Below are 22,466 nucleotides of genomic sequence, written 5' to 3'. Positions count from 1 at the left end.
ATTACTTGACGAAGAAGCTTCCCAAGTTAGTCAAGGGAACAATAAAAAGCAATTCCTCCTATTCAGAGCTGATCCCTTTGTTACTGTAATAACCGCAGCTGCCAAACAAGATAGCAGCGCACATTTGTCAGACAATCGCTCATATTTCATTAATATTTCTGCCAGAAGACAGAGAATGTTTCCTGCTTTTCTTCCTTTATTCTAATATGAACTTTATCATACACTTGGGTATTGACAACTATTTTAAAGTTGACAGGCACTGGGTAATTGTCAACCCTTCCCTGAAACTTCAGAATATTTTAGCGTTCCTTTCCCAAAACTCACTTCTGGTGACAACCATCTGTCACATGTGCAGAGCTATGCGAGTTTAAAAATAAAAGAGCACCTCCCCACACAATGTTCTTCCTTTCTCCTTGCCACTCCTCTCCCTGCTGCATTCTTGCGTAACTCCGGCTGCCAAACCTTTGGGCCTCCAGCACCAGGAATGAATTTCAGCCCCTCTTCAATAGTATGTTGCAGCAGCATCACTGGCTAAAGCCCAAAACAAATACTCTAAAGCTGTAACAACAGAGAAATAAGGTGTTCCCCTGAGACAAGACTAGATGGATACTGGAATAATCCAGTATTTGTACCATAAATAATCCAGTATTTGTATTTTTACAATCTGTTACTGATAACTACAACATACTGAAGATGAAACAAGGCTTAAAGAGGGAAACAGTACCAAGGTAAAAGAAGCAGGTAACAGGGTGAGAGACAGAGCATGTGTAGCTGTTGCTGCGTGGCACCGGAATGGACCGTGGTGGAGGCAGGTCTGATTTAACCTTATGCTAACCTTTGCATGAGAGTACAGGCACAGCCCACACGCTGAGCACCACTTCTGGGGGTTTCCAGTATCAATTCCTAAACGCCCTTGAGCTTAGACACCCTGCAGGGAGATCAGCTTGTCTAATTCACCTAAGAGAAGGTGAAAAGGGGGCTTGTTCATACTTCACACATACTTGCACGAGAGGAAAACACTTCTACTGCATTAAAGAATGTGCTATTGAGATCTAATGGCAAATTCACTTTAGGAAAAAAACAAAGATTTTCAAATCAAATATCTCAAGACAAAAAACATATAATTAATCATTGTAGTAATTTACAGAGTCACATGGTAGATTCTTCATGCCAAGATGCAGATGCATCTAAGAATTGCAGTTTAGGTCACTCATACATTACATAGACAATGAGGTAATCACCCAGCACCAGTCTCTGCCCTCTGTTATTCAGAGATCAAGACTTTGTCCTTGTCCCTTTACTCTTTTACTACAACGTCAGGTATATAGATACAACCAATCCAACCCACTGTAACACATCTTATTTTATTCTGTTCATCTTAGAGGAGGCACAACAAACCATTCTGTTCATAGGAGGTATTTCCCAGCGCTGCTCTGCATTCTTACTGACAGAATACAACTCTTGCTCTTACAGTTTCCAAGCATATTACAACCACTATTGTCATTTTACCATGATCTGATGATACTGCCAATTATGTTAAACTCTTCTTCTATCATCAAGAATTCCATTTAATATAATTTTATTCCTACTAACATATATTCATAGTCCACAATCAGATGTTCACCTGCTTAACAAAATTCACTTCTGAACCCAATCTAACCTTCCCCTGCTTCAGGTGTGATTTCTGTCTTAGTCTTTAGTAGATGGGGGATAGCTGAAAATATCCACAGGAAATCCATCAGTTTTGCAGAAACTCACTTGTTCCACTGTTTCTTTTCACATGCTGACTGTGGCACAGTGCATTTAACAGACCCAAAAAACAATGCCAGTTTTAAACTACACAGGTTCCTACCTGTTTTTCTGAAACTATGCAAGGCTTCTCATTCACATTTTTTAAGGCAAAGTGGTAATTCAAAGCCTAAGTAAAAACAGCTGCTCTCCCCTATGAATTCAAGGGGGATCAAAAAACAGGCAGATAGGTATTCCTCTGGCACTTGAGAGGAAGAGAAAGAAACAGAAGGAAGCAAGGGGCATGCCTTAACGCAGTAATTTATCCTTCACGCTTCCATATATTTGAAGGTGTATCAGGTAAATATGTACCACTGAGAATTTCAAGGGAATTATGATGGTGTTACTATATTATACTTTCAAAGCAGGCCAACCTGTCCATGTTGAGAAGCCGTTATAATGTTATTCAACAGCTCACAGCCTTAGGCTGCAAAATTCCTCAGCAACAGAGAGGTTAAGATTTCCCTGAGGAAGTCTTCCTTCTACAGCAGGACATGTGTGTGTGTGTCTGTAAGCTTCAACATGCCTTCTGGAAGCTGAAGTCACTGAAAAGCAGCTCATCAGAAGAGCTAGCAAAGAGGAACAGCCACTCAGACCCTAATAAGCAATTCCCAACACATGACCAGCTGTAGCTCCAGGAAGGCTTCCCTCTCCAGTAACCTACACTGGTTACTACAGAACTTCATACCATCAATCTTAAGTGGCCGCAGGCAGGACAGAGTAGGTGGATGCCCCAGCAATGTTTCAGTTATCATCTGTGTACTTTAGAGACAGAACAGCCATTTATTTTTGCCTGTTTTTCCTCTCATATTTCCCTCCTACTGCTCCCTTATCCTTTCTTCAGGCAGTACAGTATTATTTCATTAAGACATGAGTCATCTACTTCTAACCTGAAAGGACATGTCCCCGATCACCCAGGTGATTCAGAATTTTTTCACAAAAATCTTAGAAACAGAAAAGACTTTTGGAGGTCTTTAGTCCTACCTCCTCCTCTAACAAGGACTACCGCCAACATCAGTTTGTGGCTCTGCGTATATGAGTCTTGGAAACCTCCGAGGATGGAGACCATTCAGCTCCTGACCTGCTCCAATGCTACTCATCATCCCAGAGAAGCTGGGATTCTAATACGCCTGAACCTTCCAAGCTATAATCAGTGGCCTCTTCCCCTTTGTCTTCTGGTACTTCATGGATCCATCTTTGTAACTACCATCAAATAGCTGAAGGCAGCTATTAGGTGACCTCTCCCTCAGCCTCCTCTCCACCAGAGCAAACAAGCACAACTCCCTCAACCTCTTCTTAGCGGTCATGCCCAACTTAGCTAGTCCTTGACTATCTTGGTAGCCTCTTGCTGGATCCTCTATGTACAATTCTTACTTCCAGTAGCAATATCCATACTTAAAAAATATAGAGTGGCAAAGCAGTCATCTCCTGAATAAGAACATATTTTTCCAAGTGTGATTTTTTTTTTTTCCTCAGAAAGCCCCAAATAGAGAATATGGTATTTTAGAGCCTGTGTGAGTCACAGAATTAAATCTGTGGAAGTGTCGCCACTACTTGGCAAAAATTATAGCTCGTGATCAGCAGTAAATAAGACTGTTCCACAGCTGAGATACATAACCTGTTAAGTTATTAAACAGAGCAAGTAAAAGCCATAATTATCTAGAGAAAGCCCTCTGTAAATCTGTCAGCATAATTAAAAAACATAACACTCATTAGCCTTTCGCATACTGTGTTTGTGGTTTATACAAGAAAAGCAGCAGCTCATATAGAGGTCACATTGGGTCAGCTTGGTCTTCTAACACATAGCAGACTAGTTTAAAAGTTTCTAAACTAATGCAGTAACACAGCCAAAATTTCTCTATAAAGAGTCAGAAAATATGAATTATTGTTTATGCAGCTGTTAAATTGTGTAAGTATGTTATATTCTGTGTTACTGTAACCTTAACATTAATGTGTCAGTGTAATGAAGTCCCTTCCAAAGTCACTTTTACCTTTCAATTTTCCTGCTTCTAATTCAGACTAAAATATAAATCAAAGCACTGCACTTTATTACAGCTCTGAACAGAACTCCCACAGTTGCACATACGTATTTGAGCAGGCATAATATCAGTGTGTGGTCACATATGGAGGAGCTGGGCTCCAATCTATCCTGCTATGTATATACATCCATGATGGCAGTCCCCTACATACACTGCAGAGCATAGTCTGATCGTAAGAATCAACAGCACCGCTTATTGCTTTCAGTATAGTCCAGTGATAACTGTTGGAGAAGGCAGTAATGGCAGCTTTGGGAAACTGGATAAAAAGAGAAACGTTCTCCCTCCTGCTTATTCTTCCAGATTCTGGAAATTGTGGTCCAGGGAACTGCAGCATAACTAATCCATCTCTTGTATTTGTCTCACTGTAACAGTCATAGCATCATAGAATGCTTCAGGTTGGAAGGGACCTTTAGAGGTCATCTAGCCCAACCCCCCTGCAGTGAGCAGGGACATCTTTAACTAGATCAGGTTGCTCAGAGCCCCACCCAATCTGACCTTGAACATTTCTAGGGATGGGGCCTCCACCACCTCTCTGGGAAACTTGTTCCAGTGCTTCACCACCCTCACTGTAAAAAATGTCTTCCTTATATCCAGTCTAAATCTATCCTCCTTTAGTTTCAATCCATTACTCCTTGTCCTGTCACAACAGGCCTTGCTAAAAAGATTGTCCCCGTCTTTCCTATAGGCCCCCTTTAAGTACAGAAAGGCTGCAATAAGGTCTCCCCGCAGCCTTCTCTTCTCCAGGCTGAACAACCCCAACTCCCTCAGCCTGTTTAGCAAACATTTTTCCTTGGATAGCCACAGGGGAAAAAAATTCCAAGTTTATTTCAAAGTACAGTCCCCACAGGAAGTCATCGTGTCCCCTGTCAACAAGTTTAGCATGTTGCCCAATCAGCAAATCTCTTCATCATTTCAGTGCCTGATCTAGACCATTGAGAATACCTCTGTTTGTACTTGAGGCCCCAGGTTCGACCTGCTCTTAATTCTTCCTTGGTCTCATTAACTGCAAGCTGAGGTACTGAAGCTGCCTAATGATTTGTTACTGCCAAGTACTACATAAATCAGAGCACTGATGATAAGTTATGGAGATATTTGCCTCACCTACTATAAAAATCAGCATACCTTAAATAGAGGTAGCTTATCAAGGGGAGAAGATGCCAATCATTTAATTTGAGTTTTATATCACTAAGCTACCTCTCCCAATAGCATTGCTGTCTGTAATCTCAGTGCAAAAGCCAAGGACTGCACCTGCACTTACAGTGAATTGCTATCTTCATTCCCAGATGAGGAAAGCACATTCACAGTGGGCAATGAGAAGCAAAAGGTTATTTTAGATGCTGCACACACAGCACCTGATCTTTCCCTAGGGCTGTCAATCAGACATCTTCCCTAGCAATCAATTCGTGTAAAGAACAAAATGTAACCTCATTATAGTTTTCAGCATTGCTCTGTCAGACACAGAATTAAAACCAAGAAGGCATCTTCATTCAAAACCCTCTTGGTCTGATTCTGACAACTTTCTGATAAACATTGTTCTTTGAGGAGAAATTTCTCAAAACTGTTCTTAGTCTCAAGAAGGTTTTCTGTGAAGGTTCTGGGTACAATACCAAGTGGCTCCATATACATTACCTGAAGAGATATGAATGGAGAAAGAGGGCCTAGGGAAAACATTACTGAATAACTTTTAGGACTATCTTTGTAACCATTTTTGGTTTTTTTTTTTTAAATTTGTCTCTGCAGTCACCATCACTGTCAACTTTGGGACTGCAGGCTGTTTTCATCCTAAGCAGACATGATGGTCCAGGTGTCTGTGATTTTCAGACAGGCATATAAATATTATTCATAAATGGGAACAGAACTGGAACCTCAGCCATGTAGAGACCACTATAAAAGCAGGTAGATTTGGGGTTCTGCTCAGATGTTCCCTAGTACTTCAGAAAGGGAAGCATTTTATTTTGCTGCTATTACTTCCAACATCCATGCTCAATGTTTTGAATCCACATTTCTGATGAAGTTATAGTTCTGAATCACTACTTCTTGTCTGTGGGACCAGAATGCTCTGTCTTGCTTCCACCAGGCATTTTCTGAGAAAAATGGAGACAGCCTATGGTTGCAGAAGTGACTAATGTGCCAACCTGCAAGATAGACTTTTATACAACAATTATAACCCTACAAACACTGTACATACTTCATTTTCTCACAGTTCCACCCCACTGGGGAAAGGTGGGGGTATTTATATTTAGAGTAATTCACTCACCTACAGAAAATGCAGAACTAGCAAACAAGAATAATTTGTACATTTAGCACTAGCTGACAAGGCTTTTAAATAATAAACAATGCCATAGTGAGTTAGAAGAATCATTTACCTTGTGCAAAAGTTTGCATTGCTCTTGGTGCTGAGCATGCAAACTCCTCCACTGGAACCTCAGCCTCCCATTTAACCACTGAAGGTATCGAACATCTAGTCTGTCTTCTAGCCCACATTCAGGTGCTATTTCAGTTGTACCTTTCTGGCTGATGGGCAGATCATCTTCACACTAAAAGCAGAAGAGAATACCAAAATGTTTTAAGTTAGCTTCAACGCTTTCAAATCATTCAGTAGTGAAGAACATACAAGGCAAATAGGCCAAAGAGGAAAAAAATCCCCGAAAAAGGAAGTAAGTTCCAGCAGTAGAGAGAAATTGTAATCTTTTAGAATACAGGACTGGGAACAGCCTAAACAAGTACTGAAGTCTGGAATAAATATCAGCTCCTCAGCTACGATGTGGTGAGCTGTCTCCTCTCCCATCTTTCATTTTCTGTACCCAGGAAGACACAGTGTTCCTGAGAAAGCAAGCATGTTCTTCACCCAGATGGGAAAAATCACATTTTGACTGGATTCTAATAAGTCAAAGAACATAAAAAACAGACTTTGCTCCTCCAGTGTCTTCCCAGAAGTGCTGCAGGCTGTATTCGGTGACCCCATTCTGTAAATCAATGCCTTACATAGGGACAAAGTTGTGGGCCTGTGCTTACCCAGCTATTTTCTTTTCTCCATCCAGCACTTCCCTTCTTGCAGGATAGAGGAAAAGAAACAATACTCCAGATGACATTGGCCAGGAGCCCACAGAGGCACTTCCAGCTACAGTTGCACCACCTGTCTTGCCTTGTTTTGCCTTTCTCTAGAGTAATTTGAAAATAGGGAGAAGCCAAGAGTTTCCTTTTGTTCATCTTGTCCCACTTCCCTTCTGCTACCAAAAAAAACCCCACAAAAAAAAAAAAAAAAAAAGAACCACCACTTTCATCTTCTGGATCAAATTTCTCCTTCACTAACAGCATAAAGCAAGCAAGACATTTCCGTCATATCTCTTTCCCAAGGAACATGGAGGGAATTCCACCTCCCCCAGCCTCTTGCACAAAGAGATCATTCACATTTACAAACAGATCTCTCTCTCTGTTTTCAGCTAAGACTTCTGCAGATTGCAAATTAAAAAGGGAGGAAGAGACACGGGTTGTTTTACTTCTGATGCGAGTATCACCACTTAAAGTAAGGCTGAGCTGTCAACTTCATCCAGTCTATAGAAAGTACACACAATAAACGCAATCCACAATTCCAAATTTTTTACTACAGCATATCATAAGAAATAGAAATTACATAGAACTGCGAAGGCCTGGTTATTCCGAACGAGTGTTCACCAGCTAAGAAAGTGTCTCCCAGTTGTTGGATTCTCAAGACATTTCTTTAAAGTGGAAATTTAAAAAGCCTACTTGAAACATGACTGTTTTTAAAAAAAAAAAACACTTAAGCAGATATTTGGACCCATAGACCTTGATGGTATTTAAACATATGTGCTTCCCTCCCTTCACAGACTTCCAAGTTCAATAAAATCTTATAAAGATTCAGTTGGCAGACAAAGCTTGAGTGTAATTCTACTTTGGATCCTAAACTAAAAATGCAAACTGTAAAATGAAGATAGTTTAATCTTGCCTTAAATGCAGATTTCAGCAGAAGTGTATCTATACCCGTGATCAAGTAACGCCCTAATGGTTGTTTTAACCTAAATATCACCTCAGTTGACAGGGCCTCTAATACAATGAGCATTCATACTATTTGTAAGCACAAAAATGCTGCTCTGGTCACATAACAAAATGTATCAAGATTACAGGTTTTCTCCCTTTGCTCTGCAGCTCAGATAAATGCATGCTATAAATCACAGGGGCGCAAGGTTGGTAAAGGGCTTTTCCTTTTAAAGGCACAGATTCATCTTTTTAAAAAAAAGAAAAAAAAAAGAGACAACAGTATCTCCTTTATGCCAACTGCAATGTCACTCTTTTTCCTCAGATGCCTTCAGCCCCTTACCCCTAAATCAAAAGGCACTGTGTCCTAGGGCGCTGCAGTCCTAGCTAAGTACCTTCATGATTCAGATTGTCTTGCCCCCACCAGGACAGGTTTCTGGACTATGAAACCATACAGATATGATTACTAAGTTGTCCATAAACATGATGAGCCAAGCAATTGGATATTAGTCACTACAGCAGAGAAAATGCATAAGTAAACAACATTAAAACACTTCACATAAGCAGCCAGAGAGCCGCAAGGCCAAAGACCAGACTTAGGATTCCCAGATTAAAATCTGCATCTTCCATAATTTACAGTTCAACTCCAACTTCCCTGGTTAGAGGCTTCAGAATTGCACAAATACCGCTCTCCCAGGGATTCATTTCAGGAAGGAATAGCATTAGGCTCAATTGCTTTGGGAGTACAGTGACAACACCATGCAGAACTAATTTTATTGTAGCAACCTGCCTTATTAATATTAAAATAAGGAAGCCAGCCAATGCATTTTTAACAGGATCTCTCTATTATTTATTTCACAAACTGCACAAAAAATTTACTTTTGCTATGAAATACTTATCCTGGCATAAAGTAAACAAGGTAAAAAGAAAGGTCTTGTATATTATACTGTGACCTCAATTTCCAGTCCTATCTTTACAATCTAAGACTATTTACTGCTATCCCAGTGAGAAAAAAATCACTAAAATACCAGCCTAAGCTAGAGCCTTTACTTCAAATATCACTGTGAATTTATCTAATCTATGCAGCAATACAGGTACGCACTTACATTCAATTCTGAGATACGGAAGTGCATATTATTTAGTCAAAGTCATAAAGGCAGCAGCCAAGGCAACTACCCAGGGCTCTCAATGGCCTCCCCGCTCTTAGAATGCTCCACACCAGCTCTGGAAGAGATTTCATAGCCACTTACCAGAAAAGCTTTTTGCTTGTAAACTGTTTGCTGCAATTACTGTTTCTCTTTGATTCTGTTTCAGAGAAGGGAGGTGCATGGACTCCAGCTACAGAATGGTGCCAGAGGCTTGCAGTACAAAAGCCACATCAGCACGTATCGATACCCTCATGGCAGTGTCAGAGTCTTTTGCCATTACACTGGCAATATCGGAGCTAGTCTTGTCAAACTGGATGATGCTAGAGCACCTGTGATTAGCATAACTTTAGCAGAAGCTAGAACAAAGCCCCCCAATTCCACTCCCCCTGTAACTCACCCCAAACGAGCTTTCCTGCCCTAAAAGCTCAAGGTACTGCTGTTAGAAGCTCCCAATATCCATTTATTGGCAAGACTCAGAAAAGCAAGCACAAGCCTGATGAAGGTGACATGCATATATTCACATGAACTCTCTTCAAGCCAATTCCTGAACTACCACCCTATCCCGCACTTAGGCAGAACTTAAACCCAGCTCTCCTGTGGTAAAAGATCCAGGCAAATAACCAGCTAAGCCCCATAATAAATACACGTTCCAGGACACCATGCACCACCATCCCAACTAAGATAGCTCACAAACTACAAATCCTACCCCAAGCTCATAAACACATCTCTAGCCTAGTCAGAGCTAAACACGGTTTATGTCTTAAGAGCATGTTATTTAAACTTTTTGCAAGGCAGCCTAGAATTCAGTCTCCAACACCACACAAGTTTCACCCTAAACATTCCTCCCCAGGCTATTTAAAGTCCAATTGTTATGAAAAAAGATGCCAGATCATTCTTCAAAACGTGTGAATGCACTTATGATTAGACAATGCAGCAAGTGCAAAAACAGCCAACACAGACCTCATGGCACAAGCGCTCTGAGCAGACAAGACAGATTCATGAAATACACTGAACTAAAAAAGCCACCAGATATAAAAGTGTACTTAGAGGAAAAGAATAAGGGGTGCGAGAAAGAAGGGTGTGAAAAAAGACACGGGATATATCAATTTTCATTCACGTTCCATACATCTGAGCAAACAACTTGTATGCAACTTGCTTAGAGAGAAATTAAAGATTAAGAAGTTTCAGCTTTTATAGCAGAAATAGAGCTTTTCCTTTTGGTTTGAAATACAAAGCAATTCCATGGTATTGGAAATCGGGGAGCAGTTCTACCAACAGCGGATGGAGGTAAATTAAACAAGTACTTCTTCATAAAAATAGTTTATCAAAGAACAACGTAAGCATCAATGTGTTTGCAGACATGTGATAAGGGAGCATTTTTTGCACTACTTGCTCCACTTGAGGATTTTACTGACCTGGTATGCAGTTGACCTTGCTCTGTTCATACACTTTGAATTAAACAAACTCCAAAAATTGTTTTAAAGCAAAATTCCTTGCAGATTCAGTGGAGATCTTACAATATGCCGCAAGCAGTACTGCAAAGCAAACCCTTTGCTGTGCAACTTCATCACACTGCTACACTTTCTGCACTTTCCCAATTCATATAGGTATCTTAAAGCTTATAAATTCTTACCGTAGTAAGTTTACTATGCCCTGTACACACCATGGAAATAAAAAGGCCTGTGCTGCCTGCACTGCTGTAAAAGCAAGGCTCTGGCAGGGCTGAGAGATGCTCTTTTCTGACTACAAGCTGCCACCTGTCGGTAAAGGATGGACCCCAGCCGCTGCTGGCTTGCTTTTCCCCGGACATCTTCCAAACCCCTCCAAGGATCAGCTCTCTGCTTCCATATTTGGACAGCCAGCAAACAGCTTGTTGTTCTTCCCATGGAGAAGCAGCCCTACTGGAACAGGGATAACATGTTTAACCCATGGATATGTGCATTAAGTCAACTCCCTGACATTAATCCTTGAAAGCAACTGCCAGTTATAAACCACTAATGCATGCTCCCACCCCTCACCTGAGTTAATCTGGGTCTAGGCAGAAACTATTTACTCTCAGGTACTACTCCAGTCTTAACTACACTAAGCATGCAGCCTGGTTTCACAAAGGTGGGAAGGAGCATATCTAGATCCCTTGCTGCAGGGCTCAGGAAAGGCAAAGCAATCACATAAATCAAGCCAATAAAGTGCTTCTGCAGCTTTTACGGAGTGCTCATTCTGAACGGCTCATAATTCAGACAATGGTTTTGATGTGACATAACATATGTTAACCTGTGTAATTACAGATCTTTAAACAGAGTGTAACTTTTTTTAAAAATTAAACACCATAGCCAGAAACAACAGTATCGGACATGCTTTCCTAAATAATACAGCCATATATCTATCTGCAGGAGGGGAAAATGTGAAAAGGAACAATTTGAACAGATGAACGCAAAAGGGACAACACTATTTTCATTAACAGCACCATCAACGACACTAACTGGATTTCCTCCTAGACAAGGTAGGATCCAGATTAGATGTATGCTTGGAAAGATAGATGGTATAAGAACCGACTCCCACATGATGCAAACACGAATTAAATATCCAGATATTTGCACAGAAGAATATGTTTTCCACAGATGTAAGTGCTCACAACATAAAAGTCACGCTCATAGCGTATTCAGCAATTAAAAAAAAAAAAATGTAAAATCCTGTGTTTCCGCAAGGCCTTTTTAGCTTTAAATTTCAATGCCTTTTGTAAAAATTACTACTCGCAACAGCACTCCCAAGAGTTCTGCTAGTATCCGAACGGCAAAGAGTCAAAAAGAGAAGGTGCTAGGGGAAGACACAAAATGTGAACACAGCTCCTATCCGTTCCTGCCTTGTTCAAACAAGCCTGTCTGGCAGTAGCCACAGGCCTGAGGCACAAGAGCAAGTCAGTCCCCCATCCCATCCCTCCTCACTCATGCAGGAGGTTACTTAAGAGCTCTGCAATAGAGCAGAAGCACTATGCCTTTAACAGAGCACAGCAGCATTGCCTAATCTTTGGAGCTGCAAGGGCGAGGTTACTTACTTTTAAAATAACATTTAAATCCCAAAGCTCACTGCATCATGTATTCAGACAAAACATGGAAACCAAATATACTAACACAAACACATGGCAGAGTAGACCCTAACTCAGAGCACTGCATTTTGCAGGGCTCAAGAAATCCAATATAGATAATGCCTTGCACTGCATTTCCCCTGCCTGCAGCTGCAGCCCTGCCTGCCCATGTCCATTTTGCTCCACTGTGGCAAGCTGCTGGACAGGGGGTAACCAGTGAAGAGAGAAAGATGCAGCACGCTACATCGGCAGTAAATCTGGAGCAAGAGGCCAACGGGAGAAGAAACAGTAACTGCCCTCCAGGAGGGGAGATGCAGAGCTCTGCCATACACAGAAGGCCCGCCATGCCCTTCTTTGCACATTCCTTTTGTCCTCCTGAGGAAAAAGTGCTTTATTTCAAAATGAGTTAAACACTGGTCACTTAAAAAGCGGGACAGCAAAAGCAGAGGATGATTGCCATTTAAACCAAAAAGGCCATAGAGCAAAGACAGGTACCAAAGGTACCGGCTGCTCCCCGCCACTGGAGGGCAGGAGAGGCACTAAAACATCTTAAAATCACTTGGCTTCTCCAACAGACGAGGAAGGCGCTGTGTACACAGCATTTCAGTAGAGTGCCAGTATGACCATGCTAAGCCTTCCTGTTAGCATGCCAGTCCTCATCTTCCTCTCCTCACATGAAGGCTCACGTGCCTGGTGGTAGAACCCCATCCAGAACACATCAGCTGTAACATCAGGTTCAAGAAATTTTGCGTTTATTTGAAATTCAGACATTACCCAAAGAAACAGGAAATTCAATAAATTATAAGCCTTTTTGATCATTTCAGACTCCTCTTTTAGAGTGTTTTACCTTGACATGCTGTCTAAAAAAAAAAAATCTTAAAAAAAAGTGTGTTCTCCCTGTCAGGCAAAACTAAATGTTGTTAACCATACATTTTCCAGTGCACCACAGGAAATTGTTTTTCATTGGGAAAAGGTTCCATGACAAGTCCAAAGCATGGAATCAAAAAAAACACAAAAGATCAGAAGGAATAGCATGTCACATGCACATGCAGAATGACAGGGAGACAATTTCAGCTATCACCTCACACCAAGAAAAGCGCATTTCAAGAGTTCAAAGGGAAATGTGCTCCAGTTCTTGTATGGCAAAACCATCTTCCTAGTTGAATCACCTCTAACCACAAAATATGTTTAAGCAATATCAGTAACTAAGGAGATAAAAAATAACACTTCAGGGTTCAACAGTACCTATTCAGGAAGTGACTTTAAAAAGTACAAAAGGCAGAAAAGCAAAATTCAAGTGTTTTCCTTCATTAGTTGCTGGTACGAGCCTTTACAGGGTGGGTGGCAGAGTCCTACAACAGACTCGTCAGCCACGCAGGAGCCCAGAGAGCCGCAAAGGTCTGGCCCCAGTGCCAGCCCAGCAGAGGCGGCGTGGGAAAGGGTGCAAGCACACATGCCATCCAACACACCAGGCTGCCCCGGGCAAAGCAGCAGTGCTAGCTGGCAAAAATGAAGCGAGGAAAATTCTGCAGGAGAAACTTTAGGGATCCTGTGCCCTCTGTTTTGGTGTTGGGGACAGCTTTTAAAAAAGTGTTCCTTAGCAGTTACTGAATATGGCAACAACAGTAACAAAAAAGGGCAAAAAGATGCATGGTGAGAGTTACTAGGAAGACAGGGGGACAAAGAGAATAGAAGTGTAAGCACAGGGAATAAGGGAGAGAAATCAAAAAATGAAAGCTGACAGACTAATATAGCCCATAAAGATCTGAAAAGTAATTATGCTTCTGAGTCAGAATCAATAGGTTAATAAAATTCCCTCCTCTGCCCCCACTGGAATAGGTGAATAGGGGAAAAAAAACAGAAAATTTGTATTTACTGACACAAGTGCCAAAGGTTTCCTGGTTTTCTGCTGGGGGGAACATCAAGCTTGGCTGCTACGTTAACACTTTCCTCTAATAACATGGTTTATGGAACAGCAGTGGCAGTCAAGATTTCTATAAGAGAGAGAAAGGCATTTCAACACAAGATTAGACCAAGCATAAGCCTTGCAATATATTAGAAATATCCGGTGCGCCAAACTAGACCGTGACAAACAAAAGATTAATCAAATTGCAAACCTAAGAGTCAGAAGGCATGTTTAGTTTCATTTTTCCCCACCAGAAGTAATTAAACCGAGTTCACCTTGGCATGCAAGAGATGCACACATGAATTCCAACTATAATAGCCATAATAGCTCTATTTGTTGATTACTATAAATTCGCAAAAGGGAAGGGGCATCCAATTTCACTCAGAGGGCAAGAAGCAGGCAGAGGAAATTAGTGGAACGAAGAACCAGTGTTTGTACAACATATCCTAGTGATAATGAGGGATATAACATCACCAACCCCCATCTAAAAAACTCAACAGCCTCCATACATAATTAAATTATGGGGCACATATAAATTAATTTCAGCTGTAGAAATAATACCAGTACAGCCAGTATTCCTCCCTGGAAACAGAAGGAATACATGCTCACAGAGTACTGCTATTATCTGCACAAACCATTGTAGATATGCAGAAAGCTGTGATGATATCACTAGAATTTAAAAAGCAAGGCAAAAAAAAAATTTAGTCAAATACTGAATGTGCTAAAAAGGCAGGTTTATATCAAACAATTATCTGCTTCTCAGACAGAGAGAGAAAGTGAGAACTCCCCAGGTCTGCCTTACAGGTTCAGTGAAGGACAGCATTTCACCTACCAGCTTTCAGAGTTTTGTATTCTAGGATTTTCATGTGTAAATAGGAATCAATGAATGGCACTTGAGAATAATCTGCATATACATGATCACTAAAGCAACAAAAGATGTTAAGACTGACATCACAGCAGTGCATATTTGAGATAGAAATCCACAAAGGGTTTAAAATGCATTTGAAGACAACGTCCATCAATTAATTGCCTTAGTGCTTTAAGGCAGTAACAGCAGGGGAGAACTCCCAAGTAGGCACTTCAGTAAATCAATGTGAACCTCCAATTCAGATTGTACTTAAGTCTTTATAGATCTAATAGAATTAGTGATTTTTAAGGTGTTGACCAATGCAAGGTTTGAACTTACTGCCTCTGGAGTCGCCAACCTGCTGACAGATCAGCACAATAAATTCAGGAAACAGACTTGCACTACAGCAGCCAGGTACTAGTTTGATATGCACCATCAATACCCTCTTCCCTCTCCTGTTCCTCCTGCACAGCAACACGGGCTCTGGTCAGCTCTTTTAACTGTCAACCCCCTCGGTTAATAAACTTCACATACTGGAAAAGAGCCGTGGGTGGAAGGCTGGAAAGGGCAGTGACTCCTTCAGTCCTGCTCATTGAGGCATCCTGCAGCAGGCACGCGGTACCCTGGCTCAGGAGAGACTTGCAGCATGGCCCTTCCAAAAAAAAAAAAAAAAAAAAAAAAACCAACACAAAAACCACACCAAAACGAGCTGAAGGCTACATGAGACAAGGTGCCCTGAAGGACTTTCTTACCTAACACACAAAAGCAGTCAACCCATATAATCATCCTAGGCTACTAGCCATACCTGTCCTTTCCAACAAATACCTCAAGATTATTTTTTGTAATTACATTAGCCACATTAAGCACCACCTCCTACTGCCTTAACCCTTTCATCATGCTTTCACCACTGTTTACTTTACAATTTTAGGAATCATTTAACTTTTGATTCTGAAGACATAAGTGCATGTAAAAGTAAGCTTGTGGAAGCCTTCCCCAGCTCAGGATCTTAAGATTATGAATTCCATGCAGCGGCTGAGCTCCATGTCCATCATGTGTCATGAACACCCTTGTCCCTCTATAAATAACTGGCCTGAAATCCTTTAGAGCTGATGGAAGTGTTCAATTTGCAGGGGAAGAAAACTGTGTTGCTAAGGAACTGCAAAGAAGAAAAGGCCAGAGTGCGGTAACCTGAAATTAAATTAAAGGAATTAAATTAATTGGCTCTTGATATGTTGGGTATTTGGCATATTATCAGCAATTTAGCAGGCTGTAGGCTTTGTTTCAAACTTAAGCTGAAAGAATAGTCAGAACACAATTGCACCTTTAATTTAGGTATTAGCTGCATTCTCTCTTCTTCATACAACAGATCCTGTCCACTTTTCAGTCAAAATTTTAAAAGCAAACCACGTGAATATCAGTTTGAACTACAGCTATGCCTACAGTTCTTGAGACTCCATTTTTTTAGATGAAGACAAAGGGTAAAGATTTTCTTCACATTTATTCTCACTAGTACACCAGCAGATGTGCTTTGCCAGTAAGTACTGGCTTTCACGCTTTGCTGATTTTGGCAGAGATCTCAGCAATGCACCAAACCAAATACTATTTCATAGATTTTTGTTTTGCAACATTTTCATTTCAGGAAAATATTTTCAATTGTTTATAATAGTATTAAAAAAAAAAAAAGACTCCATGTGGTGGAAGATTTTTCAAGCTCTTTCTCAGCTGAGAATGTCAGTTGTTTTAAAGGGCATTTCCTTTTCTTCTTTTCTGAGAAAGATCTTTCTCTAGTAAAGCTTTTTTCCTTCTTTTACCTTTTTTCTTCAATTTACTTAAATAGATGAGAGTTACAACTGCAGAGACTACACCCCTGGCATGTTTAGCAACACCTTTACAATTTGTTACACATCTTCCCACACTTTGCTTAAGTATCACAAATGCCTGGTGTTTAACATTCCCAGAGTCAAAATTCCAGCACTTCAAGAAGTTGTACTTTAACTCACAAGATGTCAGGTATCAAACTGACAACCTCACCTTCTTCCTTTCTTACTATGATTTTAGGGGCTATACCGTTGAACGCTGTCTGACTGATTAGCAGACTTTGCCACATGAAAGTACCCCATAAAATAACAATAGCTATCAGATAACAATATATAACAATAACAAAACTATCACACTTTTATGCAGCAAACAACAGGCTTTCATGAGTGGTTTACAGGGGACTTACTAATCAAAATGGCGTGTGACCCTTCTCACCTACCTCAAGCTCACCATTACCTCCTTAACTGTGCATTCCTAGATCTTAAATTGGTTGGGTCTTACTGGTTTAATTTATTTGTTTTGTAATGCCTCATTGATCAAATAAAAGATAAGACCTGTCACTCACAATTCTGTTTAACTTTCTTGTGTGTTTTGTGATTCTGCATCGCTATTTACACATTCTCCATTGTAACTACGTTCTATCATTTTTTCCCCTATGAATGTTATTTTTATTAGGGTATGAAAGCTTTCCAGATGAACACCATACAAGAAATGTTGCCATTAATACAATGACCTTTGTATACATATGCTAACTCCAACTCCCAGTCTATAAAATTTTGTCTGGCCTATTGAAAAAAATTTTCCAGACCTGTAAGCCTTTCCAAACACTGTTTCAGACAGTTATTGGAGAAAAACATGAAATATGTATTCCATGCATTTTGAGAAACACAGGTAGAGGAGGTTAGAATTGCAGTGAAAGGCACAGCAATAAATTTCTGAGTGTGCCTCTGTGTGGCCATAAGAGATAACATTGTATTACCACAGTTCTCTCGTGTCTTTTTGGAAAACGCAAAACTTAAGACCTTCAGAGAAAATAATATAGGTGCTGCCCCATTTCCTGAATTCATGTCACTGCTACACTTCGCTCATCACTTTTGTAATAGAGATTAAGGACACAAAAAATAATCTGCTACCACACAAGAAAAACAAGGTAAGAGAAATTTAAAGTAAAAATGTTCTCCTGAAGTACGTTTTTCCTAAAGTCTCAAGCCACCCTTCACATCACTGGAGGGCATCACCACTCACGCTCAGTGCACCAAGCACAGCCTCTTGTGCTCCGTTTTGTGCAGCAAACAACTGTAGTGCAGCATGAGGTAGTCCGTTTCCACAAAATACTGTTAACCATGTTGTTACAAACGCGACTCTTCCCTTTGAACTGTTTTCCATTTGTACAAGTGTTTTCCTTCTGAAGACACTGTATCTATAACGTAGCTTTCCAAATTCTCACTTTCCTGCTTTGCTGTTCTCCAAGAAGATTCTAGAAACCCAGGCAGCCTACAGTGTAGGGGAGCACGTATATGGGATCATGAAGACCACAAGGTCTTAGACATTACAAGATATCAGCAGGTAGGGTTTCTGACCTACAATGTCCTTTGCCAAAACATGAGACAATTCTGTGAGCCTGTCATTTTGAACAAGGCTGACCAGCAATTAACGTTTGACCAGATGAAGATGACTTAGAACAAACTCACAACCATCTAGAGAAGCCTCAGCCACACTAACACATTGCACTCATCAGTTTAAATTCAGCCTGTTATCTGTTGCGTTAAGAGCAGCGACAGTTTATTTGCAACAAACAAGATACAAACATGGAAAAAACATTGCCTTCTCTCCTAAGCTTCTCACTCTACGCTCCAGAGCAATTGTCTATACAGTAGCATGGGCATGTGGTCTTAAATGCAATGAATGGATTTTAAAAGCAGTATTACCAAACATTATTAGACTGTGGTTTTGTGGGGTTTTTTGCCTTTTTTTTTTTTGATCATGTGTATATATTGCAGCTAAAGCAGACACACAGCTATCCTTAGCTTACTTCAGAGCAGGCTTTCTATATGCTAACATCTTCTTATTGATGGAAACACTACAATATACCCTACTGTTCTCTCAAGGAGGCTACAAGATCATTAGTTACACCAAGAGCAGTAGCTGCCATTTGAGATCTTGATGTTTTTAAAAAGTACTATTTGCCTTTGGATTACTTGCTATATCCAATATCAACATAACCAGCATTCACAGCTAACCTATTTGCCAACACTGTAGAACCACCCGTGCTACAGTCTGGAAGCACAAAACTCAGAAGCACAAAGATCAAAGACATTCAGAGGGACCTGGACAAGTTCAAGAATGGGCCCTTATGAACCTCACAAGGTTCCACAAGGCCAAGTGCAAGGTCCCGCACCTGGGTCAGGGCAACCCCCAGTATCAATACAGGCTGGGGGATGAAGAGATTGAGAGCAGCTCTGCCAAGAGGGTCTTGGGGGTACTGGTGGATGAAAAGCTGGACATGAGCCAGCAACGTGCGCTTGCAGCCCAGAAAGCCAACTGTACCCTGGGCTGCATCAAGAGCAGCATGGCCAGCAGGTCGAGGGAGGTGACTCTGCCCCTCTGCTCTGCTCTGGTGAGACCCCATCTGGAGTACTGCGTCCAGCTCTGGAGCCCTCAGCACAGGAAAGACATGGGCCTGCTGGAACACAAAAATGATCAGAGGGGTGGAACACCCTCTGAAGGCTGAGTTGGGGATGTTCAGCCTGGAGAAGGGAAGGCTCCAGGAAGACTTTATTGTGGCCTTTCAGTACTTATAAGAAAGATGGGGACAGACTTTTTAGTATGGCCTGTAGCAATAGGACAAAGGATAATGGTTTTAAACTAAAAGAGGGCAGATCTAGACTAGCTATAAGGAGGAAGTTTTCTACCATGAGGGTGGTGAAACACTGGAACAGGTCACTCAGAGAGGTGGTAGATGCCCCATCCCTGGAAACATTCCAGGTCAGGCTGGACGGGGCTCTGAGCAGCCTGATCTAGTTGAAGCTGTCCCTGCTCATTGCAGGGGGGTTGGGCTAGATGACCTTTAAAGGTCCCTTCCAACCCAAACTATTCTATGATTCACTTACTTGCGCTCCTCCACACTGCTCTCACCTATACTGGAAATAAAAATCAGGGAATTCAGGCAGGGGTGGGAGTTTGAGAAAGAGAAGGAACCCAGATCACCTGCACACAGGAAGTTTAGAGAAGGGAAAGAAACCAGCTTCCAGATGCTGGCCACCTTAAGATTTTTAAAGCTGGAGTAAAGCATTTATTTGTAAAGGTACCAGGATACGACACATTACATGCTAGTGATAACACAGCTGCTGTCACAGAACATTCCTTATAGACAGATAAGGTGGAAGGACACAAACTGGCTCACCGTGCACACAGAGGTTTCATCCCCAGTCTTTACTCTGTTCCGAGCCAAAAGCTGCTCCAAGAGGCTGAGTCTGTGCAGCAGCCAGGAGAATGCCAGCAGCAGCTCCCGACTACCCGCTGAGCCGTCAGAGGGGAGCCGATAGAGTTCTGGCCTGCCATAGCCATGGTACCACAACGCTGACTTTACAAACCTAATTTGGTTATCTGAAACGAAGAAAACAATTAAGAATAACACACTGCACTACTCAATGCATTTACTCATTCAGTTCCAGAAACTGCTACCTCCTCTGAGAGCAAGATTTTTAATCAAGCCTAAGATTAGTGGAGGACAGTGGAGACTACAGTCTTTACCAACAACTGATAAAGGGCAGGAGGTAAAGGGTAAAAGCCTTTCTTACACTGCCCCATTCTGATCTACAGGAACCACTGCTAAGGGAAAAGAAGAAATTCAAAGTTGAGATCAAGGCCAGTAATGGCCTCTTAGAGATTAACAAAGGCAAAAAAGGTAAATAGCCATCCCTACTATAACAGGACTCAACCTATTCATTTTTTATGAGCCATCAAGCATGCTATGAATTAGTAAACACTCTGAGTCTCTTTACTCCTGAATGAAACTGGAATTTAGAGATAGGAGTTTCACAGCCTGCTGCAAATCTCTGAGCTCCAGTGAGCAGGCAGAGATAATGCAGCACGCCACACTGCATACCAGACCACATGGACTATTTAATTCTCAGGAATGCTCTGATCCATATTCCTTTACACCAGCAAATGTTACCTGACAGCTACAAGACAGGCACTACAGAACTGTAAAATACTGAGGAAACACAGAGAAAGTTATTATTAAAAAAGGTTCTGACCAGTAAGCCTCAGCTCTGTACCAAGTCAAAACTATAATAAAGAACATAATCAGAGGGCACAATGATAAACAATACATACTGGGAAAGAACCAACAGTTGTTGCAAAAGAAAGTCCTGCTCAAAAAGCTACTGGAGTTCTCCAAAGGCAACAACAAGCAAGCGATTAAGGAAGATTCAACCAATGCAAGACATTTAGACTTCCCAGTGTGATTCAATTAGCACAAAGAAACTAAGCCACTGTGGCGGAGGGAGAGGGAAGGCCCTTGAATCAATGACAAGTGCCTAGCAGACAAGAACCAGAGGGTCAGAACAAATGGTGGTTTCACATGAGGGCTCTGTGCTAAACAATCACTGTTCAACCAATTCAAATTGACACACAGACAGTGTGACAGTGACAGAAAATTTGGTGCTGATGTGATATTACTCAGTCGCAAGGCATGCAGGCAGATCATGAAGGACTGCAGAACCCAATGAGCCCAAGCTTTAAAATGACAGATAAAATTCTTTTCAAGGGAAAAAACAATCCTAACTTTACTGACATAGCAATGGACTTGGAGCTGACCACTGGACTCAGGAACACAATCTTAGATGATAAGATTTTTCATTACAATATCACACTTGGTTCTCATATGCATCCAAAACCGAACTGAATGTGAGAAACCTAGAAAGGAAGCTAAACAGAACATGGGGAACAACATTATATTGTTGTCCATATCCACTGTGACCCCACTTCTCAAATTCACAGTGTTATTTTATTTCTTCAGTCCCAAAAAGGCTACAGAAGACTTGGGGAAAAAACAAAGAGAAAGGACAAGTACGATCACAAGTACAGAACAGCTTCATTGTAAGAACTGAAGACACAAGCCAAGAAGATGACTGAGAATGGATATGGCAAAACTCTTTAAAACCATGAGTGCTGTGGAATGGGTGAATAGGGAATAATTTGTTTGTGCAACGTTCAATACAAGAACTGTGACCACCAAACAAAGTTAGCAAGCATGTGAGTCAAGACAAGTTACAGAGATGTTTTTCACACATACAGCAAAGCTCTGAAATATCTGGCCATGGGACGCTATGGACACTGAGAGTTACACAGGCTCTAGGAGGAACTGGATTTACGGAACAGGAGTTCATGGAAGCTTATGAAATACAAAGATATCCTCTCTGGTTTGAGAAGTCTGAAATGTAAATTACTGGAGGCTGAAAGAATACCCCCCTGAAAGCATCCTTCTATATTTGCTCTTTCCTTTCCCCTGGGCATCCACTTTTGACAGCTGCCATAGCTGAATAGAGCTAGAGGAACCTTCAGTTTGATCCAATTTAGGCATTCTTACAAAGTAAGGAAGAAAGCTGCTCCCCTTTTCCATTGTAATACTTCAGTTCTCTGTAGGGTTTCATAAAAAAGGTACACACTCACACACACAAAAATAACAGGAAGTACAAGCCTCACGCAATCAGGGATTGTCACTGCTGTCTTTAATTAACACACCAATTCATCACATTACATACTCATTTGCCTGTTCCTTGCCACTTGTGGTAAAAACATCCCTTTGCATTGACACATATTGTAAGCATTGACTGCT

At 41.2% G+C, this 22,466-nt stretch overlaps 1 protein-coding gene across 1 annotated transcript in view; it reads right to left on the bottom strand.

The window, feature by feature from the left end:
- TEDC1 (tubulin epsilon and delta complex 1) overlaps nucleotides 1-22,466 on the bottom strand; it is a 77,024-nt gene that overhangs the window by 48,592 nt on the left and 5,966 nt on the right. Inside the window, exons 3-4 of the mRNA XM_075711047.1 lie at nucleotides 20,028-20,230; nucleotides 6,194-6,364 (exon numbers count right to left, since the gene is read on the bottom strand). Coding sequence (XP_075567162.1) covers nucleotides 6,194-6,364; nucleotides 20,028-20,230 — 374 coding nt within the window. The remainder of the gene's footprint in view (nucleotides 1-6,193; nucleotides 6,365-20,027; nucleotides 20,231-22,466) is intronic.

This window comes from Pelecanus crispus, chromosome 5, assembly GCF_030463565.1.
Source record: "Pelecanus crispus isolate bPelCri1 chromosome 5, bPelCri1.pri, whole genome shotgun sequence".
Taxonomy (NCBI): domain Eukaryota; kingdom Metazoa; phylum Chordata; class Aves; order Pelecaniformes; family Pelecanidae; genus Pelecanus; species Pelecanus crispus.
This window is presented reverse-complemented; position numbering and strand designations above follow the sequence as displayed.